The 26,310-nt window shown below is 42.7% G+C and overlaps 1 protein-coding gene and 1 long non-coding RNA gene across 11 annotated transcripts in view; both read right to left on the bottom strand.

The window, feature by feature from the left end:
* Positions 1-19,067, bottom strand: part of LOC103651148 (inositol hexakisphosphate and diphosphoinositol-pentakisphosphate kinase VIP1) — an 88,642-nt gene extending 69,575 nt beyond the window's left edge. For 4 of the 10 annotated variants that reach the window (XR_004857339.1, XR_004857340.1, XR_004857341.1 and 1 more), the window contains exons 1-6: positions 18,737-19,067; positions 18,587-18,646; positions 17,709-17,755; positions 17,102-17,185; positions 16,500-16,563; positions 15,658-15,811 (exon numbers count right to left, since the gene is read on the bottom strand). Coding sequence is in view for 6 of the 10 variants with exons in the window: in XM_008676759.4 (XP_008674981.1) it covers positions 15,658-15,811; positions 16,500-16,563; positions 17,102-17,185; positions 17,709-17,755; positions 18,587-18,646; positions 18,737-18,880 (553 nt within the window). In the remaining 4 variants the exon portion in view is untranslated. Of the gene's footprint in view, positions 1-15,657; positions 15,812-16,499; positions 16,564-16,658; positions 17,186-17,708; positions 17,756-18,586; positions 18,647-18,736 lie in introns of those variants that run through there. The other 6 variants (XM_008676754.3, XM_035966394.1, XM_020550447.2 and 3 more) reach the window with 5 other exon arrangements.
* Positions 19,068-22,594: 3,527 nt separating this feature from the next.
* On the bottom strand, positions 22,595-22,851 carry LOC103651147 (uncharacterized). Its single transcript, XR_002268461.2, has 2 exons — positions 22,741-22,851; positions 22,595-22,639 (listed from the first exon to the last, which is right to left on the bottom strand). It is a non-coding gene; the product is annotated as an uncharacterized lncRNA (long non-coding RNA).
* Between the last annotated feature and the right edge of the window lie 3,459 nt (positions 22,852-26,310).

The raw sequence follows: 26,310 nt of genomic DNA, 5'->3' as shown, positions 1-26,310 counted from the left end.
GTACCATGCCGGTTATCTCGAGAGCAAGATTAGGAGAATTCATTCTAGGAAGTCTCACTCTGGCCCTAATTATGCTTTTATGTATAAGGGTGAGACATCTAGCTCTATGCAATCAACCTGTGCTAAATTGCCTAAGAAGAAAACTCCTAGTGCATCAAATGAAAATAGCATTTCATTTAAGACTTTTGATGCATCCTATGTTTTAACTAACAAATCCGGCAAAATAGTTGTCAAATATGTCGGGGACAAACACAAGGGATCAAAGACTTGTGTTTGGGTACCCAAAGTTCTTTTATCTAATGCCAAAGGACCCAAAACAGTTTGGGTACCTAAAGTCAAGAACTAAACTTGTTTTGTAGGTTTATGCATCCGGGGGCTCAAGTTGGATCATCGATAGCGGGTGCACAAACCACATGACAGGGGAGAAGAAGATGTTCTCCTCCTATAAGAAAAACCATGATCCCCAACGAGCTATCACATTCGGGGATGGAAACCAAGGTTTGGTCAAAGGTTTGGGTAAAATTGCTATTTCACCTGACCATTCTATTTCCAATGTTTTTCTTGTAGATTCTTTAGATTACTATTTGCTTTCCGTATCTCAATTATGCAAAATGGGCTACAACTGTCTTTTTACTGATGTAGGTGTCACTGTCTTTAGAAGAAGTGATGATTCAATAGCATTTAAGGGAGTGTTAGAGGGTCAGCTATACTTGGTAGATTTTGATAGAGCTGAACTCGACACTTGCTTAATTGCTAAGACTAACATGAGTTGGCTCTGCCACCGCCGACTAGCCCATGTTGGGATGAAGAATCTTCATAAGCTTCTAAAAAGAGAGCACATTTTAGGATTAACAAATGTTCATTTTGAGAAAGACAGGATTTGTAGCGCATGTCAGGCAGAAAAGCAAGTTGGTGTTCATCATCCACACAAAAACATCATGACGACTGACAGGCCACTGGAGCTCCTACACATGGACCTATTCGGCCCGATAGCTTACATAAGCATCGGCGGGAGTAAGTACTGTCTAGTTATTGTGGATGATTATTCTCGCTTCACTTGGGTGTTCTTTTTACAGGAAAAATCTCATACCCAAGAAACCTTAAATGGATTCTTGAGACGGGCTCAAAATGAGTTCGGCTTAAGGATCAAGAAAATTAGAAGCGACAACGGGACGGAGTTCAAGAACTCACAAATCGAAGGCTTCCTTGAGGAGGAGGGCATCAAGCATGAGTTCTCTTCCCCTACACCCCACAACAGAATGGTGTAGTGGAGAGGAAGAATAGAACTCTATTAGACATGGCAAGAACCATGCTTGATGAGTACAAGACTTCGGATCGGTTTTGGGCCGAGGCAGTCAACACCGCCTGCTACGCCATCAACCGGTTGTATCTACACCGAATCCTCAAGAAGACATCATACGAACTCCTAACCGGTAAAAAGCCCAATATTTCATATTTTAGAGTCTTTGGTAGCAAATGCTTTATTCTTGTTAAAAGAGGTAGAAAATCTAAATTTGCTCCTAAGACTGTAGAAGGATTTTTACTAGGATATGATTCAAACACAAGGGCATATAGAGTCTTTAACAAGTCCACTGGACAAGTTGAAGTTTCTTGTGACGTTGTGTTTGATGAAACTAATGGCTCTCAGGTAGAGCAAGTTGATCTTGATGAGATAGGTGGTGAAGAGGCTCCATGTATCGCGTTAAGGAACATGTCCATTGTGGATGTGTGTCCTAAGGAATCCGAAGAGCCTCCAAATGCACAAGATCAACCATCCTCCTCAACGCAAGCATCTCCACCAACTCAAAATGAGGATGTGGCTCAAGTTGATGAAGAAGAAGATCAACAAGATGAGCCACCTCAAGATGACGGCAGTGATCAAGGGGGAGATGCAAAGGATCAAGACAAGGAGGATGAAGAACCAAGGCCGCCACACCCAAGAATCCACCAGGCAATCCAACGAGATCACCCCGTCGACACCATCCTAGGCGACATTCATAAGGGGGTAACCACTAGATCTCGTGTTGCACATTTTTGTGAGCATTACTCTTTTGTTTCCTCTATTGAGCCACACAGGGTAGAGGAAGCACTTCAAGATTCGGATTGGGTGGTGGCGATGCAAGAGGAGCTCAACAACTTCACTAGGAATGAGGTATGACATTTAGTTCCACGTCCTAATCAAAATGTTGTAGGAACCAAGTGGGTCTTCCGCAACAAGCAAGACGAGCATGGTGTGGTGACAAGGAACAAAGCCCGACTTGTGGCCAAGGGATATTCACAAGTCGAATGTTTGGATTTCGGTGAAACCTATGCACCCGTAGCTAGGCTTGAGTCAATTCGTATATTACTTGCTTATGCTACTTACCATGGCTTTAAGCTTTATCAAATGGACGTGAAAAGTGCCTTCCTCAATGGACCAATCAAGGAAGAGGTCTATGTTGAGCAACCTCCCGGCTTTGAAGATAGTGAGTATCCTAACCATGTGTATAAACTCTCTAAGGCGCTTTATGGGCTCAAGCAAGCCCCAAGAGCATGGTATGAATGCCTAAGAGATTTTCTTATCACTAATGGCTTCAAAGTCGGAAAAGCCGATCCTACTTTATTTACTAAAACTCTTGACAATGATTTGTTTGTATGTCAAATTTATGTTGATGATATTATATTTGGGTCTACTAATGAATCTACATGTGAGGAATTTAGTAGGATCATGACAAAGAAATTCGAGATGTCGATGATGGGGGAGTTGAAGTACTTCTTGGGATTTCAAGTGAAGCAACTACAAGAGGGCACCTTCATTAGCCAAACAAAGTATATTCAAGACATTCTAAACAAGTTTGGGATGAAGGATGCCAAGCCCATCAAGACACCCATGGGAACCAATGGACATCTCGACCTCGACACGGGAGGTAAATCCGTCGATCAAAAGGTATACCGGTCGATGATAGGCTCTTTACTCTATTTATGTGCATCTCGACCGGATATTATGCTTTCCGTATGCATGTGTGCAAGATTCCAAGCCGACCCTAAGGAAGCTCACCTTACGGCCGTAAAACGAATCTTGAGATATTTAGTTCATACTCCTAAGTTTGGGCTTTGGTATCCTAGGGGATCCACATTTGATTTGATTGGTTATTCGGATGCCGATTGGGCGGGGTGTAAAATCAATAGAAAGAGCACATCGGGGACTTGCCAGTTCTTGGGAAGATCCTTGGTGTCTTGGGCTTCAAAGAAGCAAAATTCCGTAGCTCTTTCTACCGCCGAAGCCGAGTATATTGCCGCAGGCCATTTTTGCGCGCAATTGCTTTGGATGAGGCAAACCCTTAGGGACTATGGTTACAAATTAACCAAAGTTCCTCTTCTATGTGATAATGAGAGTGCAATCCGCATGGCGGATAATCCCGTTGAACATAGCCGCACTAAACACATAGTCATTCGGTATCATTTTCTAAGGGATCACCAACAAAAGGGAGATATCGAGATTGCATATATTAACACTAAAGATCAATTAGCCGATATCTTTACCAAGCCACTAGATGAACAAACTTTTAACAAACTTAGGCATGAGCTAAATATTCTTGATTCTAGGAACTTCTTTTGATGTTTTGCACACATAGCTCATTTATATACCTTTGATCATATCTCTTTCATGTGCTATGACTAATGTGTTTTTTAAGTGTATTTCAAACCTAGTCATAGGTATATTGAAAAGGAATTGAAGTCTTCGGCGAAGACAACGGCTTCCACTCCACTCCATGACTCATCCTTTGTCGTCGCTCCGAGCAACTCTCCGACTTTGGTATAATCTTCACTCATATGTCTTTTACCAAATGGGGAGCAAATAGTTAGAAAGGGCTCTAATAATTCCGTTTTTGGCGATTTATGCCAAAGGGGGAGAGAGCATGAGCCCAAAGCAAAAGGACCGCACCACCACCAAAGAAGTATTTTCAAATTGGTATCTTATTTGTGATATAATTTCAAATTGGTATACCCTCTTCAAAATTAACATCAAACCCCTCTTGAACACTAAGAGGAGGATTTCATTAAGGGGGAGTTTTGTCTAGTCAAAGGAAAAGCATTTGAAACAAGGGGAGAAAATTTTAAATATTGAAAATGTTTCGCAAAATCTTATTCATTTATCTTTGACTATTTGAAAAATGACTTTGAAAAGGATTTACAAAAAGAATTTGCAAAAACAAAACATGTGGTGCAAGCGTGGTCCAAAATGTTAAAAATAAAGAAACAATACATGCATATCTTATGAGAATTTATATTGGCTCAATTCTAAGTAACCTTTGCACTTACAATTATGCAAACTAGTTCAATTATGCACTTCTATATTTGCTTTGGTTTGTGTTGGCATCAATCACCAAAAAGGGGAGATTGAAAGGGAATTAGGCTTACACCTATTTCCTAATTGATTTTGGTGGTTGAATTGCCCAACACAAATAATTGGACTAACTAGTTTGCTCTAGTCTATAAGTTCTACAGGTGCCAAAGGTTCACAATAAGCCAATAAAAAGACCAAGAAGAGGGTTCAAACAAAGAGAGCAAGGGACAACCGAAGTGTGCCCTGGTCTGGCGCACCGGACTGTCCGGTGTGCCACCGGACAGTGTCCGGTGCACCAGGGGACTTTAAGCTGAACTCCTCACCTTCGGGAATTTTCAGAGGCGCTTCGCTATAATTCACCGGACTGTCCGGTGCATCACCGGACAGTGTCCGGTGCCCCAAGGGAGAGCGACTCTGAACTCGCCAGCTTCGGGAATCCGCTCCGCTATAATTCACCGGACTGTCCGGTGAGTCACCGGACAGTGTCCGGTGCACACCGGACTGTCCGGTGTGACAGCGGAGCAACGGCTACTTCGCGCGCAACGGTCGACTGCAACGCATTAAATGCGCGCCTGCACGCGCGGGTGGCACACCGGACAGCCTACAGGGCCTGTCCGGTGCACCACCGGACAGCCAGACGGGCCCACAAGACAGAGCTCCAACGGTCGAACCCCAACGGTCTGCTGACGTGGCTGGCGCACCGGACAGTGTCCGGTGCGCCATGCGACTGCAGCCTTCCAACGGCCACTTTGTGGTGGTTGGGGCTATAAATACCCCAACCACCCCCACATTCATTGGCATCTGTTGGGGGCCTTCGGCTTACGAAGGTCCTCAAAAACAGGATTTAACAGTATTTCTGGAGTATAATGTGTGAGCAGGTATCTTCGGACTCAAGTCGGTATTGCGACAGAAGACCAGAATAATACGAAGGTCAATACAGCGCCGAAGATGTGAGCAGGAAAGCTTCGGCATGGTAGCAGAAAATGAAACCGACTTAGAGATGAAAAGGCTATTCAGACCTCGATAGACTACTATAGAATTATTATCAAATGTAAAGGGTATGAATGTAATTTTGTATGGGCTGTGTCTCGTGCCTATAAATAGGTGAACAGTACCCCCGTACTGTTCACGCTGATTTGGCATTCGCTTTTGCGTCACGCTTGTACTTTCATCTCCTTCAAGTTGAAGGTACATTTGTAATCCAACGTTATTTCTGTTTATACATGATAGTAATATATAATTGTTTATGTTGTCCTTTATATTCCTTACAATTCATCCTTCGTCATTGTATAATGTGTTTATGAAGGTACGCCCTTCATAACCTTTGTCCGAAAACCATTATATCCTAAAGGGAATAATGCTTCGAAGGACGAAGGACTTTACCGATGAAGATTATGATGAGGACGAAGTGGCCCAAATCCAACACTTCAACTCCCAAGCCACAACTATACTCCTCGCCTCTCTAAGTCGAGAGGAGTATAATAAGGTGCAAGGGTTGAAGAGTGCTAAGGAGATTTGGGACGTGCTAAAGACCGCGCACGAAGGAGACGAGGTGACCAAGATCACCAAGCGGGAAACGATCGAGGGGGAGCTCGGTCGCTTCCGTCTTCGCCAAGGGGAGGAGCCACAAGACATGTACAACCGGCTCAAAACCTTGGTGAACCAAGTGCGCAACCTCGGGAGCAAAAAATGGGATGACCACAAAGTGGTTAAGGTTATTCTTAGATCACTTGTTTTTCTTAACCCTACTCAAGTTCAATTGATTCGTGGCAATCCTAGATATACACTAATGACTCCCGAGGAAGTAATCGGGAATTTTGTGAGCTTTGATTTGATGATCAAAGGCTCAAAGAAGATCAACGAGCTTGACGGTCCCTCCACGTCCGAAGCTCAACCGGTCGCATTTAAGGCGACGGAGGAGAAGAAGGAGGAGTCTACATCGAGTAGAACACCCATCGACGCCTCCAAGCTCGACAACGAGGAAATGGCGCTCATCATCAAGAGCTTCCGCCAAATCCTCAAGCAAAGGAGGGGGAAGGATTACAAGCCCCGCTCCAAGAAAATGTGCTACAAATGTGGTAAGCCCGGTCATTTCATTGCTAAATGTCCATTATCTAGTGATAGTGACAGGGGCGACGACAAGAAGGGGAGAAGAAAGGAGAAGAAGAGATACTACAAGAAGAAGGGCGGCGATGCCCATCTTTGCCGGGAGTGGGACTCCGACGAGAGCTCCACCGACTCCTCCGACGAGGACGCCGCAAACATCGCCGTCACCAAGGGTCTTCTCTTCCCCAACGTCAGCCACAAGTGCCTCATGGCTAAGGACGACAAAAAGAAGAAGGTAAAATCAAAATCCTCCACAAAGTATGAGACTTCTAGTGATGAAGATAATGCTAGTGATGAGGAGGATAATTTGCGTACCCTTTTTGCCAACCTCAACATGCAACAAAAAGAAAAATTAAATGAATTAATTAGTGATATTCATGAGAAGGATGACTTCTTGGATTATCAAGAGGACTTCCTAATTAAGGAAAATAAGAAGCATGTTAAGGTTAAAAATGCTTACGCTCTAGAAGTAGAAAAATGTGAAAAACTATCTAGTGAGCTAAGCACTTGCTATGACACTATTACCAACCTTAGAAATGAAAATGCTAAATTAATTGCTAAGGTTGATTCTAATACTTGTGATATTTCAATTCTCAATCTTAGAGATGAAAATGTTGATTTGCTTGCTAAGATTGAAGAATTGAATATCTCTCTTGCTAGCCTTAGAAATGAAAATGAAAAATTGATTGCTAAGGCTAAAGATTTTGATGTTTGCAATGTTACTATTTCTAACCTTAGAAGTGAAAATGATATATTACATGCTAAAGTTGTAGAATTAAAATCTTGCAAACCCTCTACATCTACCGTTGAGCATGTTTCTATTTGCACTAGATGTAGAGATGTTGATATTGATGCTATTCATGATCATATGGTCTTAATTAAGCAACAAAATGATCATATAGCAAAATTAGATGCTAAAATTGCCGAGCATGAACTTGAAAATGAAAATTTTAAATTTGCTCGTAGTATGCTTTATAGTGGGAGACGCCCTGGCATCAAGGATGACATTGGCTTCCAAAAGGGGGACAATGTCAAACCTAATGCCCCTCCTAAAAGATTATCTAATTTTGTTAAGGGCAAGGCTCCCATGCCTCAGGATAACGAGGGTTACATTTTGTACCATGCCGGTTATCTCGAGAGCAAGATTAGGAGAATTCATTCTAGGAAGTCTCACTCTGGCCCTAATTATGCTTTTATGTATAAGGGTGAGACATCTAGCTCTATGCAATCAACCTGTGCTAAATTGCCTAAGAAGAAAACTCCTAGTGCATCAAATGAAAATAGCATTTCATTTAAGACTTTTGATGCATCCTATGTTTTAACTAACAAATCCGGCAAAATAGTTGTCAAATATGTCGGGGACAAACACAAGGGATCAAAGACTTGTGTTTGGGTACCCAAAGTTCTTTTATCTAATGCCAAAGGACCCAAAACAGTTTGGGTACCTAAAGTCAAGAACTAAACTTGTTTTGTAGGTTTATGCATCCGGGGGCTCAAGTTGGATCATCGATAGCGGGTGCACAAACCACATGACAGGGGAGAAGAAGATGTTCTCCTCCTATAAGAAAAACCATGATCCCCAACGAGCTATCACATTCGGGGATGGAAACCAAGGTTTGGTCAAAGGTTTGGGTAAAATTGCTATTTCACCTGACCATTCTATTTCCAATGTTTTTCTTGTAGATTCTTTAGATTACTATTTGCTTTCCGTATCTCAATTATGCAAAATGGGCTACAACTGTCTTTTTACTGATGTAGGTGTCACTGTCTTTAGAAGAAGTGATGATTCAATAGCATTTAAGGGAGTGTTAGAGGGTCAGCTATACTTGGTAGATTTTGATAGAGCTGAACTCGACACTTGCTTAATTGCTAAGACTAACATGAGTTGGCTCTGCCACCGCCGACTAGCCCATGTTGGGATGAAGAATCTTCATAAGCTTCTAAAAAGAGAGCACATTTTAGGATTAACAAATGTTCATTTTGAGAAAGACAGGATTTGTAGCGCATGTCAGGCAGAAAAGCAAGTTGGTGTTCATCATCCACACAAAAACATCATGACGACTGACAGGCCACTGGAGCTCCTACACATGGACCTATTCGGCCCGATAGCTTACATAAGCATCGGCGGGAGTAAGTACTGTCTAGTTATTGTGGATGATTATTCTCGCTTCACTTGGGTGTTCTTTTTACAGGAAAAATCTCATACCCAAGAAACCTTAAATGGATTCTTGAGACGGGCTCAAAATGAGTTCGGCTTAAGGATCAAGAAAATTAGAAGCGACAACGGGACGGAGTTCAAGAACTCACAAATCGAAGGCTTCCTTGAGGAGGAGGGCATCAAGCATGAGTTCTCTTCCCCTACACCCCACAACAGAATGGTGTAGTGGAGAGGAAGAATAGAACTCTATTAGACATGGCAAGAACCATGCTTGATGAGTACAAGACTTCGGATCGGTTTTGGGCCGAGGCAGTCAACACCGCCTGCTACGCCATCAACCGGTTGTATCTACACCGAATCCTCAAGAAGACATCATACGAACTCCTAACCGGTAAAAAGCCCAATATTTCATATTTTAGAGTCTTTGGTAGCAAATGCTTTATTCTTGTTAAAAGAGGTAGAAAATCTAAATTTGCTCCTAAGACTGTAGAAGGATTTTTACTAGGATATGATTCAAACACAAGGGCATATAGAGTCTTTAACAAGTCCACTGGACAAGTTGAAGTTTCTTGTGACGTTGTGTTTGATGAAACTAATGGCTCTCAGGTAGAGCAAGTTGATCTTGATGAGATAGGTGGTGAAGAGGCTCCATGTATCGCGTTAAGGAACATGTCCATTGTGGATGTGTGTCCTAAGGAATCCGAAGAGCCTCCAAATGCACAAGATCAACCATCCTCCTCAACGCAAGCATCTCCACCAACTCAAAATGAGGATGTGGCTCAAGTTGATGAAGAAGAAGATCAACAAGATGAGCCACCTCAAGATGACGGCAGTGATCAAGGGGGAGATGCAAAGGATCAAGACAAGGAGGATGAAGAACCAAGGCCGCCACACCCAAGAATCCACCAGGCAATCCAACGAGATCACCCCGTCGACACCATCCTAGGCGACATTCATAAGGGGGTAACCACTAGATCTCGTGTTGCACATTTTTGTGAGCATTACTCTTTTGTTTCCTCTATTGAGCCACACAGGGTAGAGGAAGCACTTCAAGATTCGGATTGGGTGGTGGCGATGCAAGAGGAGCTCAACAACTTCACTAGGAATGAGGTATGACATTTAGTTCCACGTCCTAATCAAAATGTTGTAGGAACCAAGTGGGTCTTCCGCAACAAGCAAGACGAGCATGGTGTGGTGACAAGGAACAAAGCCCGACTTGTGGCCAAGGGATATTCACAAGTCGAATGTTTGGATTTCGGTGAAACCTATGCACCCGTAGCTAGGCTTGAGTCAATTCGTATATTACTTGTTTATGCTACTTACCATGGCTTTAAGCTTTATCAAATGGACGTGAAAAGTGCCTTCCTCAATGGACCAATCAAGGAAGAGGTCTATGTTGAGCAACCTCCCGGCTTTGAAGATAGTGAGTATCCTAACCATGTGTATAAACTCTCTAAGGCGCTTTATGGGCTCAAGCAAGCCCCAAGAGCATGGTATGAATGCCTAAGAGATTTTCTTATCACTAATGGCTTCAAAGTCGGAAAAGCCGATCCTACTTTATTTACTAAAACTCTTGACAATGATTTGTTTGTATGTCAAATTTATGTTGATGATATTATATTTGGGTCTACTAATGAATCTACATGTGAGGAATTTAGTAGGATCATGACAAAGAAATTCGAGATGTCGATGATGGGGGAGTTGAAGTACTTCTTGGGATTTCAAGTGAAGCAACTACAAGAGGGCACCTTCATTAGCCAAACAAAGTATATTCAAGACATTCTAAACAAGTTTGGGATGAAGGATGCCAAGCCCATCAAGACACCCATGGGAACCAATGGACATCTCGACCTCGACACGGGAGGTAAATCCGTCGATCAAAAGGTATACCGGTCGATGATAGGCTCTTTACTCTATTTATGTGCATCTCGACCGGATATTATGCTTTCCGTATGCATGTGTGCAAGATTCCAAGCCGACCCTAAGGAAGCTCACCTTACGGCCGTAAAACGAATCTTGAGATATTTAGTTCATACTCCTAAGTTTGGGCTTTGGTATCCTAGGGGATCCACATTTGATTTGATTGGTTATTCGGATGCCGATTGGGCGGGGTGTAAAATCAATAGAAAGAGCACATCGGGGACTTGCCAGTTCTTGGGAAGATCCTTGGTGTCTTGGGCTTCAAAGAAGCAAAATTCCGTAGCTCTTTCTACCGCCGAAGCCGAGTATATTGCCGCAGGCCATTTTTGCGCGCAATTGCTTTGGATGAGGCAAACCCTTAGGGACTATGGTTACAAATTAACCAAAGTTCCTCTTCTATGTGATAATGAGAGTGCAATCCGCATGGCGGATAATCCCGTTGAACATAGCCGCACTAAACACATAGTCATTCGGTATCATTTTCTAAGGGATCACCAACAAAAGGGAGATATCGAGATTGCATATATTAACACTAAAGATCAATTAGCCGATATCTTTACCAAGCCACTAGATGAACAAACTTTTAACAAACTTAGGCATGAGCTAAATATTCTTGATTCTAGGAACTTCTTTTGATGTTTTGCACACATAGCTCATTTATATACCTTTGATCATATCTCTTTCATGTGCTATGACTAATGTGTTTTTTAAGTGTATTTCAAACCTAGTCATAGGTATATTGAAAAGGAATTGAAGTCTTCGGCGAAGACAACGGCTTCCACTCCACTCCATGACTCATCCTTTGTCGTCGCTCCGAGCAACTCTCCGACTTTGGTATAATCTTCACTCATATGTCTTTTACCAAATGGGGAGCAAATAGTTAGAAAGGGCTCTAATAATTCCGTTTTTGGCGATTTATGCCAAAGGGGGAGAGAGCATGAGCCCAAAGCAAAAGGACCGCACCACCACCAAAGAAGTATTTTCAAATTGGTATCTTATTTGTGATATAATTTCAAATTGGTATACCCTCTTCAAAATTAACATCAAACCCCTCTTGAACACTAAGAGGAGGATTTCATTAAGGGGGAGTTTTGTCTAGTCAAAGGAAAAGCATTTGAAACAAGGGGAGAAAATTTTAAATATTGAAAATGTTTCGCAAAATCTTATTCATTTATCTTTGACTATTTGAAAAATGACTTTGAAAAGGATTTACAAAAAGAATTTGCAAAAACAAAACATGTGGTGCAAGCGTGGTCCAAAATGTTAAAAATAAAGAAACAATACATGCATATCTTATGAGAATTTATATTGGCTCAATTCTAAGTAACCTTTGCACTTACAATTATGCAAACTAGTTCAATTATGCACTTCTATATTTGCTTTGGTTTGTGTTGGCATCAATCACCAAAAAGGGGAGATTGAAAGGGAATTAGGCTTACACCTATTTCCTAATTGATTTTGGTGGTTGAATTGCCCAACACAAATAATTGGACTAACTAGTTTGCTCTAGTCTATAAGTTCTACAGGTGCCAAAGGTTCACAATAAGCCAATAAAAAGACCAAGAAGAGGGTTCAAACAAAGAGAGCAAGGGACAACCGAAGTGTGCCCTGGTCTGGCGCACCGGACTGTCCGGTGTGCCACCGGACAGTGTCCGGTGCACCAGGGGACTTTAAGCTGAACTCCTCACCTTCGGGAATTTTCAGAGGCGCTTCGCTATAATTCACCGGACTGTCCGGTGCATCACCGGACAGTGTCCGGTGCCCCAAGGGAGAGCGACTCTGAACTCGCCAGCTTCGGGAATCCGCTCCGCTATAATTCACCGGACTGTCCGGTGAGTCACCGGACAGTGTCCGGTGCACACCGGACTGTCCGGTGTGACAGCGGAGCAACGGCTACTTCGCGCGCAACGGTCGACTGCAACGCATTAAATGCGCGCCTGCACGCGCGGGTGGCACACCGGACAGCCTACAGGGCCTGTCCGGTGCACCACCGGACAGCCAGACGGGCCCACAAGACAGAGCTCCAACGGTCGAACCCCAACGGTCTGCTGACGTGGCTGGCGCACCGGACAGTGTCCGGTGCGCCATGCGACTGCAGCCTTCCAACGGCCACTTTGTGGTGGTTGGGGCTATAAATACCCCAACCACCCCCACATTCATTGGCATCTGTTGGGGGCCTTCGGCTTACGAAGGTCCTCAAAAACAGGATTTAACAGTATTTCTGGAGTATAATGTGTGAGCAGGTATCTTCGGACTCAAGTCGGTATTGCGACAGAAGACCAGAATAATACGAAGGTCAATACAGCGCCGAAGATGTGAGCAGGAAAGCTTCGGCATGGTAGCAGAAAATGAAACCGACTTAAAGATGAAAAGGCTATTCAGACCTCGATAGACTACTATAGAATTATTATCAAATGTAAAGGGTATGAATGTAATTTTGTATGGGCTGTGTCTCGTGCCTATAAATAGGTGAACAGTACCCCCGTACTGTTCACGCTGATTTGGCATTCGCTTTTGCGTCACGCTTGTACTTTCATCTCCTTCAAGTTGAAGGTACATTTGTAATCCAACGTTATTTCTGTTTATACATGATAGTAATATATAATTGTTTATGTTGTCCTTTATATTCCTTACAATTCATCCTTCGTCATTGTATAATGTGTTTATGAAGGTACGCCCTTCATAACCTTTGTCCGAAAACCATTATATCCTAAAGGGAATAATGCTTCGAAGGACGAAGGACTTTACCGATTAACATTTTCTATGTTGCCTTGTTCTTGACTCATAGCATTTGAGAACAAGTCCCCAACAGCATCCAAGTTTTCCACCTTCCAACTACATTACAAGAGCTAGCATTCAATACAAGATACACCAAAGAGATCAAATCCTCTCCCAACTCCACACAAAGCTTTAGTGATTAGTGAGAGAGATTTGTTGTGTTCATTTGAGCTCTTGCGCTTGGATTGCTTCTTCTTCTCATTCTTTCTTTCGATCATCTCAATTGTAATCAAGGCAAGAGACACCAATTGTGTGGTGGTCCTTGCGGGAAGTTTGGTTCCCAATTGATTGAGAAGAGAAGCTCACTCGGTCCGAGGGACCGTTTGAGAGAGGGAAAGGGTTGAAAGAGACCCAGTCTTTGTGACCACCTCAACGGGGAGTAGGTTTGCGAAAACCGAACCTCGGTAAAAGAAATCCTTGTGTCTCACTCTTTATTCGCTTGCGATTTGTTTTCACGCCCTCTCTCGGACTCGTTTACATTTCTAACGCTAACCCGGCTTGTAGTTGTGATTAAGTTTGTAAATTTCAGATTCGCCCTATTCACCCCCCCTCTAGGCGACTTTCAGGCACACCTACTGGACGACCTAGGTGATGTCGGGCCTGAAAAAGGTCAGGTACTAGAGGGCGTCGGTCAAGCTCCGGTAGGATGTCGCGTCTACGACCGGGGGCCCGTCGTCCGCAGAGAGCTTCGCTTGAGTGTCGACAGGCGTAGAGCAGGGCTTGCAGTCGGAAATGCTAGCCCCCTCCAGGATGTCGAGAGCGTACTAGCGCTGGTGGAGGAAGAGACCCTGCGGCCGGCGATCGGCGGTGATGCCAAGGAAGTGGTGAAGAGGCCCTAGGTCCTTCATCGTGAACACCCGCTGAAGGGCATCGATCATGCGTTGTAGAAGGTCGGCGGAGGATGCCATGAGCACAATGTCGTCGACATAGAGCAGGAGGTAGACAGTGTCGTCGCCGCGCCGGTAGATGAACAGGGACATGTCCGACTTGGTCTCGACGAAGCCGATGGAGGCCAAGTAGGAGGCGAAGCGACTGTACCAAGTCCGCGGCGCCTGCTTGAGGCTATAAAGAGAGCGATTCAGCCGGCAGACCAGATCTAGGCAAGCGAAGTCGACGAAGCCGGTGGGCTCACTGCAGTAGACAATCCTCGTCAGAGTGTCGTGGAGGAAGGCATTCTTGACATCGAGTTGATGTATCGCCTAGTCCCGAAAGAGGGCGAGAGAGAGAACGGCCCGAACGGTGGCGAACTTGACGACGGGGCTAAAGGCCTCGTCGTAGTCCACTATGGGATGCTGGATGAAGCCCCGAAGGACCCAACGGGCCTTGTGGCGGTCAAGGGAGCCATCCGAGGTCAGCTTGCGGCGAAAAATCCACTTGTCGGTGACCATATTGGTGCCTGGTAGACACGGCACCAGGTCCCAAATGTGGTTGGCCAGCAGGACCGTGTACTCCTACATAGCACGACACCAGTGAGGATCGGCGAGGGTGGCGCGAACAGAGGAGGGGACCGGGGAGGCGTCCGGAGGAGCGTCGGTCGTCAGTATCATCCGATCGACAGGGCGGAGAGCGCCGGCTACGTGGCGAGTCACCATTGGGTGGACGTGCCCGGGGTCACAGTGGATGGCGACCGAGTAGTACACTGGCGGCTCGGTGTGCATCAGCGCGTGGACGGGGCCACGCATAGCATGGGTGGGGTCGACGGAGCCGCGCGTGGCACAGGCAGGGTCGACGGGGCCGCGTGTGGCGCAGATGGGGTATTTAGTTGTATATATCATGTAGAGAAAGGAAAACTAGGTCGCACAAGGCCCAAGAGGGGCAGATGCATGTATAAAGTGAAAAGGGGAAGGAAAAGAGTCTTCAGCATGCTTCAGCTGTCAAAGCACGTCTTTAAAATACCTGATACTGATAATCTTGTGTTAGATGTCTTCAAAAACTTCTGTTAGATCCATAGCACTGCAAGGTCCAGGTGCCATGTGGTGCCATGTTAATAGAATTTTAATAAATTATTACTGGAAAAAAAGCCTTAGACCATTAGACCTGGCACTGGCACATTATCATATGTTTAGCTGTGTGCTGTTCATATACAGAAAATCATTGAGTCGTTTTGTTAGAGTGTTATATGGATGGATTTGTTATTTTGTTTCCCTTTCTCAAGTAGTAAGTTCAAATAAAGCATCCTGTCATAAAGTCAAGCTTAGTCTTTTCAGCTAGAGGCCTAGAGTACCACTTTTTTCATCTTTTTGGGCATAAATGTATTGGGCCAAACAAAAATGACAGCTGACATTATTAGTACAAACACAAAGAAGATTCGACAAGAAATAGAGCAAGAAAAGGCCATTATATAACTTATCAAATTATGAGCTGTTACCATCAATGGGTTTCTCCACGAAAGGCTTGCAAAACCGCTTCCCATGGATCTCAATAAAATCGTCTTCCTCAAGAAAATAGCTTAATTCTTGATTAGGATATTCTCTTCTGACAACAGCATAGGTTGGAACAGGAACCCCATACAACTTAAGTTGCTAAATGGCAAAAAGAGAAACAGAAAAGAAAAATCAACACTTTAGAACAAGATAATGTATGTTTGGACTACTACAAGACAATAGAACCTTTGCAAACTAGAGTTCATCAGACATTGTTGTTGGATCCAGAAGAAAACCTTTCTGTAAGTGCAATTGAACTATAAATCATATGTTCCCATGAACCATACCTAGAATATCCGCTAGAGAGTGACAGTTATCTTATCAGAAGGACAAATGAAGTACACACAATGGTCATGGCAAGCAGGGGGGTTAGGAAGTGAGACTAGCTCAGCGGGTGAGTGGGAGGTGTGGACATGGGCCCAACGACCTAGATTCAAGTCCTCTTCATCTTGAATTGGGTGTCAATTTTCTTCTTATGAAAATCAGCTAGTTTGTCTTAGGTTGGTCTCACATATTTTCTTTTTCTTTTGAAGAAAGAGATTCAGCAAAAGGGTAAATTTCGGAGTGTTAAGGTTAAACAGGAGACATCCATGCATAATCTTACTGCCATCTTTTTGGTTTATATTCTGTTATTTTAAAACTAAAAACAAAATTTTGTTTGGCTCTCTAATTAGTTCAAATTAGCACACCCCCTCCCAATGGACAAAAGGAAGTAATCCTGCTCAAATCATCTAACAGAGACAACACAAACACGTTTGACGCCCAAGGATCTTAGTAATAATAATACCTGATATACTTTGCTGCGGTCATGAAGAAGGTATTGAGGGGCCAACTCGTTCACCAAAAAGGGCCTAAAGAATAATATCTAAGTTACTTCATGGAATCTTAAAACTTCTCAGGGTAACATGAGCCCCCATGCTTGCAATCAAATGTATTTATCACTTACATGTTTGTCCAAGCAAGAAGCAAAAGGAATATATTAAAAAAAATATATAGCTTCTGAAGTTCTCTTTCATTTGTTCAGTCATGCGAAAGGGCATAGATGATTAATGCAGATCTTGCAAACTAAAAGAAAGTGTACTAGGAATAAGAATAACACCAGCAATTCCATATGTAAGCCACACAATGGATCAAATTGTCAAAAACCGTAAACTTACCACAGTTCCTTCAAGAACTAGAAAATACTCTATCTAATACTCCCTGCATTCCAAATTGTAGGTCATTTTCCTTTTTCTAGATACATAGTTTTTATTACGTATCTAAACATAGTGTATATCTAGGTGCATAGCAAAAGGTATGTATCTAGAAAAGCCAAAACTGCTTAGAGTTTGGAATGGAGGCAGTATATATTTTACAGGTTCTATGCTTGAATCTCAGGAGTTATGTAACCTTCGTAAAGCAGCATATTTCTCTGCCTTTTCTAGTGGATACCCAGACGAGTAAAAGGCGATTAGACAATCACATATAGGCCAACTGCAGAAAAAAAAGTAGGAGTTAGTATAATGAATCGGTACCAACTTGAACTTAGGATTTTGTCACCAAATAAGAAGTTGGCCTACAACTCAACACAAACATAATTAAGATATATGATGACTAAAGGACAACACAGAATTATTGAGATAAGATTTATCCAAAAACACAGAATGAATCCTCACTGGAAAGCCAAGAGTTCTACAAACCTCATGGGTGGTGGGATTATACACTAAAGAAAAAATCCCCGAGTATTTTAAATGGCATGGAGAGATAGTATCAATTATTTGCTTAATTATTAGCCCCAGACCTCACTCATGTGGGAGCCACCAGCACTGGGTCTATCCTTTTTTTTAATGATTAGATTGTCATGCTAGAGTGGTAATCCGTTAGTTAATGGTATTTATCCTAACCTCACACTCAAGTTTTTTTTTCTGCGCAATTCACTACTTGATTTTCACCTATGCACAGAAAATTTACAACCAGACTTCTTAACAGACTTACTCTTCACACTTATCTAACATACCTTTCAATGGGATCTTCAAGAATCACTTTGTCACCAAAAATTATAATCTGCACCCATAAAGCATAAGCATACTATTTTAACCTCTTGATATTCAGCATAATACAGATAGTTATTGAAGTTGCTTGCAAGACAGTTTCAGAATTCAGACATTTGAACACCAACAGGGCCAGAAGAAATGAAGAATAAACTAGACCTGGCATATGTACCTTCAGCAGTATAAAGTTAAAGTATAAACTGAACTGTCCAGCCTCTTCAGGGAAAAAGGGGGTAAAGAAATCAGAGATTATGAATTGGATGGGATGTCTATTGTATTAACACAAGAAAACCAAGGACCATGCCATGGTAGGCTGGTAGCATATTCACGATGTCACAATGGCAAAGTTAAAGTTTCACAGGATCGAACAATGCGACTTCCAGAAATCAACCTTCTATATAGCATGTCAAGGAAAGTGGAACCAAAATCGCAGATTGCATAATTACAGCTTTTAAAAAAACTCATGCGGGAGTAAGACAGGCCGGGCTATTATATTAAGAAAAAGATCTCACACGGGTCGAGAAAACTCTCGAACCTCTGTCTACCCATACAAAGCGGTATCGTAGTCCATGTAAGAACAACTGTGACTGAAACCGGGCCTTAGATATGTGCTTTAGAATGGGAGAACATCTAACCAACTCAGCTAGAGGCTCTTTCGCATAATTAATTACGGCTTCTTATTCAATCTTGGAATTGTGTGTAAGAAAACTTTTATTTCCCGTCCATCACAGTATCCTCTTTTGTTTATTTATTTGTTTATTTAAAAAACACAAACAAGTAATCAGCAAGAAAAGCAACGGACGCAAAGGATAATCCGCCGGGAAAACACATTTCTGAGCCATACCTCGAACTCGCCGAACGCACGCAGCCTCTCAAGAATCTGTTCCATGGGAGAACACGACACCTACGAAGTTTCCACAGGGAAAACCAATCAAATTAGCAAGAAGAAACACAAGCATCGAATCATTAGTTTCTCCAACGTCCAACCGCTCACCTTTTTTTCCATGACGCAGACACCAATCTTGATCTTGTCGCCGTCGCCCCAGCCATCCTTGCGCCTCGCCATCCCCTCACTGTCACCCCTTTGCTTTCCGCGGAAAGAATATGACTCGAAAGAGAATGTTTGTTTCTTGGACATTTACACTACTCAGGGGCCATCAGACGTCTTGAGACTTTGTGAGGGAGGGGGGAGCGAACTGGCGAACAGATGAAGCCTGGAGGCTGGAGGGGTGCGTGAACGTGGCTGATGGGCAGTTGGGCACTGCCTGAGATTGCTCTTGCCATTTCTTTCCAGTTCTATATTGGAAAACAGAGGGAAAAATAATAGGTCTGTTCGACAGTATACTGTATAAATATGGAGCATCGAGGTACAGATTAAAGTGTTCTTGGTTAGATTCTTCGAAAATGTGAGGTCTAAATAGCCTAATACTACTTCTATCTTTTTATATTTGACGCCAAACATCACAAAATAAACTATAAAACGTTAAATAAAAAGTATAGAGGGAGTAGTATATTTAAATTCATTGATAATTTTTCCATTATTCTCTTGTCTTTTTTACCTTTTGTCTAACTACATCTGTAAAAAATGTTATTTTTTAACATAGATTTTGTTAGTGAGATTCTGTCACTTTTTAGTCGCGAATTATGGTCACTTTGTAAGGTGGAAGATGCTTGCTTTCAAATGTAATCAATCTTTTCCACGCATTTCTTCCTTTCTTTTCTTAAAAAAACATATTGAATGCCAACACGATAACTGAAGCATAGCGCATCTCCAAAAAAGCATATTGAGTGCCAACACGATCACTGAAGCATAGCGCATCTTCAACAAGTTGTTAGCTAATTTTAACTGGATTAGAGTAGTTAACAACTAATAGTTATTTAAGAGATATAACTAACAATTAGATGATCTATTAGCTGATCTGTTCTAAATTTCTTAGCTAAATTTAGCTACTAACTATTAATTTTAGATGTTTAGAACAATACCTGTTTTTATAATTATTGCACTATCATACCCGTACGTTCGACGCATCAATGTAATGCATACTAGGTGTATGCCCGTGCGTTGCGACGGCGCGTTGAATTAAATTAACTTAGATATTCTCTTCTAGTTTTGTTTTAATTTTCCCCTACTATCAGGAGCAAAAAAAATCTCATCTAGTTATCCAATCCAATTGACGAACTTCTCAAGTCCACCATGGTACTATACGGCCACCTGAAAAATGTGCATGCCTACCTACAGACACAAACATGTGCCATTTTGAACACTGACATTGTCTCAATGTCCCACAGGGACAATTTTTAGTGTAAATGCCGATTGTAATATATTTCCAAACCCCAATTCTCTCTATTGATCAAATTCAGGATTGCTATTTTTTCCCTCATAGTAGGTTCATCAAGATTATACTTTGACATTTCCTCACTGACAACTCTATCTGAAACTACCCACACAACCATTTTTTTGCAAAAGCCAGTTAAGTAGAAGAGAAAGAAAACAAAGGGTACCCTTAACCATGTTCATTCAGAGTTAAGTAATTAGTGCACAATATAATCAACCTTCAACTCCATCAGTAAGACAAATTTATAAGATTAATTAAAAAAGGATCTACATCCACCTGCACGGCAAGACCCTTGAGTAGGTTGACAGCGAAGTTATTATACTCAATAAAGGACTGCCCACTGCCCTCCCACTAATGCGGTAATGCCCACCTACTAACCATATAGTGCTAACAGAGTGAGAGATTTACATTTGACCGAGTTTGCTTTCACATCTATTCTTGTTCTTTATCTGTGATTGGATCTCACCAAAGATCATGTCAGCTTTCTTTGCGCTAGTAGCGATGACAACCTGTATGAAAGAGAGCATAACTGGAGGTCAATACAATTGCCTTTTCATATGTTTGATAATTCAGTTATAGTTTGATTATTCTCAATTATTTTATTTCAGTATAGATACATTTTCCCAAAAAGTCTAAAAGCCATCAAAACATGCAATTTACTCATGTCCCAGCCATCTCCCGCTCCGCAGCGTCGTCCTCGGGCACGCCGTGGAAGAAGCGGCAGGAAGAGCCATTTTTGCAGTACCCGCGCGCGTAGTACATGTAGGGCCTCCACGACGCGGTCGCCTCGGCGTTGCTGAGCGAGAAGCTCCGGCGGTGGGCGCCGGCGGCACCCGCGGGGGACCAGCAGCCGTACTCGTCGGCGTAGAACGTGTCGGCACCGTCGTCGTACCCAAGCTGGTCAGCGGCGACGAAGGGCGAGTTACAAATGTGCAGGAGCTGAATGGAGAATTTAAGCCAAAATCCCAATGAGATGATAGGAGTATCATATTATTTCACTTTGATAGATAAGTTTCTGGAATTGTAAAAACTTGAAATAAAGCAGCTGGACCCAGTCGATTATAATGAAAATCCAGAGTCAAGCCACCATATGTGTGACTTGATGAAGCAAATATATGTTGAAGTCTTTCAATCATTTGGTTTCCTGAGATTTGTGTGTAGGAATAACAAATCAGTCCAATAAGCCATAGTATAAGGGCAAAGTTATTATATACCATCCTACAAATTAAAACCACCGAGCAGTACAATCATCAATGAATTACTAACTACTCTATGATTCAAAATAATGTCCTTGAACGGCTACAAAAGTCACGGATTTAACTGCATGGAATAGCACAAAGCACTACATAAAAGAGGACTGCTGGAACATATTATGTGCTGCACTACAAGGACCTAAATGAACAACTATTTAGCTCTAACTGATTTATACAGAACTGTCGAGTAATTCATTGTTAGCTCTAACTGATTTAGCACCTGGTGGCCGAAGCAAACACCCAGGATGCGCTTGACGCACGAACATCTTAATCTTCCTTCTATCTTGAGTAATCCTTACATTTCTATGTTTCCAGATTGCCACGAATTGAACCATTCAGCTATATCAACGATTAGATGAAGAAACAATTGCAAGCAGCCCAAAGGCTCTTCCGCAAACAAATCAGGCAAACGGTTAATAGTAAGACAACTATAAACATACTCCACTCGATAACATAAAAACATACTCGCAGCAGGCAACCTTGAGCACAGTTAGGATAGAATAAAGGTCTAGAACACGCTTCTCCACATCAAGTAGAAGCACACGACCAAATTTAGAAGAAAAAGAACAAGAGAGAGTCGTACCACGGCTCCCTGTGGATTCACCAGTCGAGGATGAAGACAGCGCCAACGAACAACACGTGTATTAGGAGCACCATGAATTTGAGTCCCAGCGCCGACCCCCTCGCTGCGCAAAAGTCTGTAGAGGCCCAGCTCAAAACCCCCCATGGACACAACGAAGCACCGAATCGAACAGAGCCTAATAATCGCTGAATTTTCAACCCACAAACAATATCAGGCGTAGGTAGCGTACCTCGATCAGAGAGGCGGGAGCTGGGCTCAGCAGGGCTACTACCGCTGCTCGCACCGCCACTCGCATGGGTGCCAGGCCGGCGGAGCACAATCCGGACGCGCACGGCCACCTGCAGATTATAACAACTGCGCTCAAATTTGGGATTTTCGGGAGCATACTTTAATTTCCACACAAAGGATATTATAACAGAAATTGTACTGCCAACTATGATTTTGAAAAGGGTAAACATCTGGAATGTTCTGAATAAACAGATATTATAGTGGATCACAAAATCACAAAGATGAGCACAAGTATAATTAATTCAACATACAATTCAACTCGGCTACTGAACTCGAGTATAATTCAACAGATTTGAACATATAATTAATTGCAGGCACCAAATTTTGTATACCACCTAGTAAAAGTTACAGTAAAAAATAAGGGGCAATAACATACCGATTCCTTCTTGTTGTTTTGCTTTTCCTCCAAGTCTTTGAGCGCCCGATCCATCCGCTTCCTGCAAAATAGGCAGTTCCACAAGGTGAGCACAAGAACACGAATTTTACACCATGAGCTGATGAATGAAACCGCAAAGTAGGCCAGCTGAAAGCGACTGACAGCTCTGCGGAGATGTACTCGATGCGCTTCTTGACGTTGGCCTTGGCCTCAACGAGGTCCTGCTTGACCAGCACCGGTCCGATGAGTTTGTACACATTGGCCCCATCGCTCAGCAGTTCCAGCTCCTGCAGGCAGCCGCATCCACAAATCGATTTATAGCAGCTCGTATTCTAGACTTTGTGTTCTGAGTGTGACCTTAGAAACTTAGGTATTCAATATTAACTACAGAAGTTGCCACACATTTTTAAACAGATATTCTTCAATGTTGGCTTGTTGAAAAGGCATGCAATATTTTTGGCGTGCAATTAAAGAGCTGTCACATACTCATACTTTTGCAAAATATTTTTTCTTCCTTTTCACTGTTTCCTTTTAGTTAATGTTGATGTTTCCATTCATTCAATTACTACATGATTGCAATAAATACTGAAAGCACTTTGTCATCTTTCCATCTGACAGCAATGCTACAATTATTGAAATGATGATAAAAGCAAGTAGTGTATATCTGAAAGCTTCAGCCAAGTTTCTGAATTAACGCAAGATTTTAAAAACAATCCACCTGTTAGGCTTTGTAAAGATTGTTCAAGCTCCCAGCATCCCATCACTGCTTCCATTGCATGAACACGTACATGCTACTGCAACTGCTCCTTGAATGAGCAAAGGAGCAATACATAGTGCGTCTGTAATAAAAAAGGAACATATTAGAATCTGGGAACAAGAAGGCCTGGCAAAAACCCCAAATAGTAGAGATGAGAAATTGTGGTGCAGCTGTGTTCAGAACTTCGGACTGATAATCACGATTAAGATCAAGAAGTTCCTCTGTGCATACAAATTAGCCATAAAGATTAGTAGCAGCAAGAAGAAGATGGAAAGTTGCAACTCGACAAAAAAGAAGAAGGCAAGAAAGAAAAAAGAATAACACATGGTAGATAAGTACCTTCCAGATCTACAACCGAGGAATAGACCGAACCCCAGACAAAGCACTAATGGCATCCCACCTTGCACTATAACTGCCACATTTCACTCTTCAGTCTGCCCCTGAACCAGATCCACGCTCAACAGATCCACGCTCAACGTGAGCGGTCACTGCATCCACAAAGCAAAACAACAACACCGATCAATCAAACGACCTCCCAAAGGAAAACCCCAAATCGAAGCTCGTGGTACTGCGAGGAGAGCGAGTCGAGCAGGTAGAGGAGCGGCACAGCGACGCTCCTGATGTACCATAAAGGTAAATAATAAAATTAACAATTTGGTTGGTCGTTGGCATGATTTTCAGTTGGATCATAGGGTCTGCTTTGTATTCACAGTGACAACATCCTAATCTAAATAAGGAAGTATCCACCATAAGAACTTCTATTTCACATTGTGTAATTGGAAATGCATGGGCTTAGAGAAACATAGCATTCTCCAGGATGATTGATTGTACATGTATGGTAACAAAGCTTATGAATGACTGGATGAACACAATTTTCTAAACATGAGGCAAACCTGTTTGTGAATGATTGCAAGAGTGAAGAGAGTTGCAGTGACGAGCTTATTCCTCGACAGAACACCAGCAATTGCTCCAAGAGTAAGTCCAAGGCTAATGCAATTACACTGCAATACAACACCTAGTTGTCAGCCTACAAACAAAATGCAACACAAAGCACTCTGCTGGTCCACGCACTTGCCCCACCTAAATCACACACATTATTAGTGCAGTAAAACTCACCTGAAAATGGCCATGATCGATCAATACCAAGCAAGGACTGCTCAGGACCATGGCTAGCAGCCACATCCACCCCTCCCGTCTCTCCTCTCCACTAATACCGACTCCAAGTTTGATGTACGCCCACACAAACCACAAAGCAGCTGGGAAGAACACCAACAAATCTGATGACAGCACCGTCCACCGCATTAGCAACTTCTTAGCGGACCACCCTTGTCACTACATGTGCATGAACCGCCAAGGAATTCTGGCAGCTCACTGAGAAAAAACAAGCAATATTAAATGTTGGTATGCTGAAGCTAGGAAACAGCTAAAGGGAACAAGTTCAGGTGAACACAACTATGAGTACCTCGAATCTATTACTTCAAGAAGCATGCTCTGGTAGTTCAAACCAAGCACCTACACGGAAGAAACAAAAACTAATGATTGTGCTACCAAACAAGTGTCCACTAAAGGATGGTATACAATTTATGGGCCTTACATGAATCTTGGATGAAGTTTTTGGGTCAAGGAAGCCCTTCACGCTGTTCCAGATCCACTTAAATCCACTGCCAGCATTCACAACAAACATTTGGTGGAGTGTCTGCATTCATCACATATTACTTAACTGGGTCAACAGGGAAAATGCCAAGATAACATATTACCCATTGAAAAGAATAATTACCTCGGGATAATAGTCGCTACAATCTTCTGCATCCGGTGCACAAGTTCTCTTGTAGTCTTGGAGAAATTCTTAAACCCCTGAAGAAATCAATAACAATCAAACCGAATAAACTACAAACAGATATGTATTCTGTAAGCACAGCACAAACTGAACCGTTTACATATCGCACCCTAGACGTCCAAGATGGTAGTGGTGGAGTCAATGTGCCTCTTGGCAGCCAATGTGCAGGCAGGGAACCTCTCCCTGAAGGCTCTCTCAAACTCCTGGACATGGTACTTGATGTAGCGATCCACAGAGGTGATCTGCATGAGTTTGTTGGGATCCACCATCCCTAGCTTCTCAATGTACACGGGCCGGCTTTCGCGGTCCACACCATGGTAGCCCTGAGGGTAGTAGCGCAGCACATCATCCAACTCCTCGAAAACAAAATCCTGAACGCATGGAGCAACAGAAGATTATTAGTATTGCTTGCGGTCCAGAATTGGCTCGCAGTGACCACCAACATTTACAATGCCTAGCTTGTGAGCACCCGCTTGGGTTGTAACTCATGTCACTATCATTACATCAACCATTGCTACTACTAACAACCTGAACAATTGAGAAGCAATTCCCTTTCCTAATCAGCGACATTACAACAATTCATGAGTCCCAGCAATAGCTCACCCACCACCACTGGCTCCACAGTGACCGGTCATGCCTGCTTGGCCACATGCAGATCTTAGGCTAACCACACTGCAAGTCTACAACCAGTGTAAGAACTAATTACTAAGAACCCCATATCCAAAGCACCCCTCAACCGCAACAAATGCGCAAGCAGGAACAGGAAGGGGAAAAAGTGCAGGTAAATAACTTAAATTTACAGAAATGTAGTAGCCTTATCAGCCTTACAACACGCCGTAAGTATGCGATGGTTGTTATACAGTGAGCACAAAGGGCACCTACAAACTATGGAAACACCATTAATAATACAGTGAACATGTCTCCATCACATCTTCTGGCTTTCAGGGTGATATTAAGGCTCTGCACAAGAACCTAGCTGTCAGAGAATTGGTAAAAATTACAACTAAAACTCACTTGTAAATTGTTTTATATGTTCATTCTATCACCCTTTTTGTTGATACCAAGCGGTTATATCAAGCGCCATAAACTGCACCAGTACTGATTCAATAATATCTTTCATTTGTCTGTATATAGCTAT

This window comes from Zea mays, chromosome 3, assembly GCF_902167145.1.
Source record: "Zea mays cultivar B73 chromosome 3, Zm-B73-REFERENCE-NAM-5.0, whole genome shotgun sequence".
Lineage (NCBI taxonomy): Eukaryota > Viridiplantae > Streptophyta > Magnoliopsida > Poales > Poaceae > Zea > Zea mays.
Note: the sequence above shows the minus strand (reverse complement) of the source record. Positions and strands in the feature narration are given on the sequence as shown.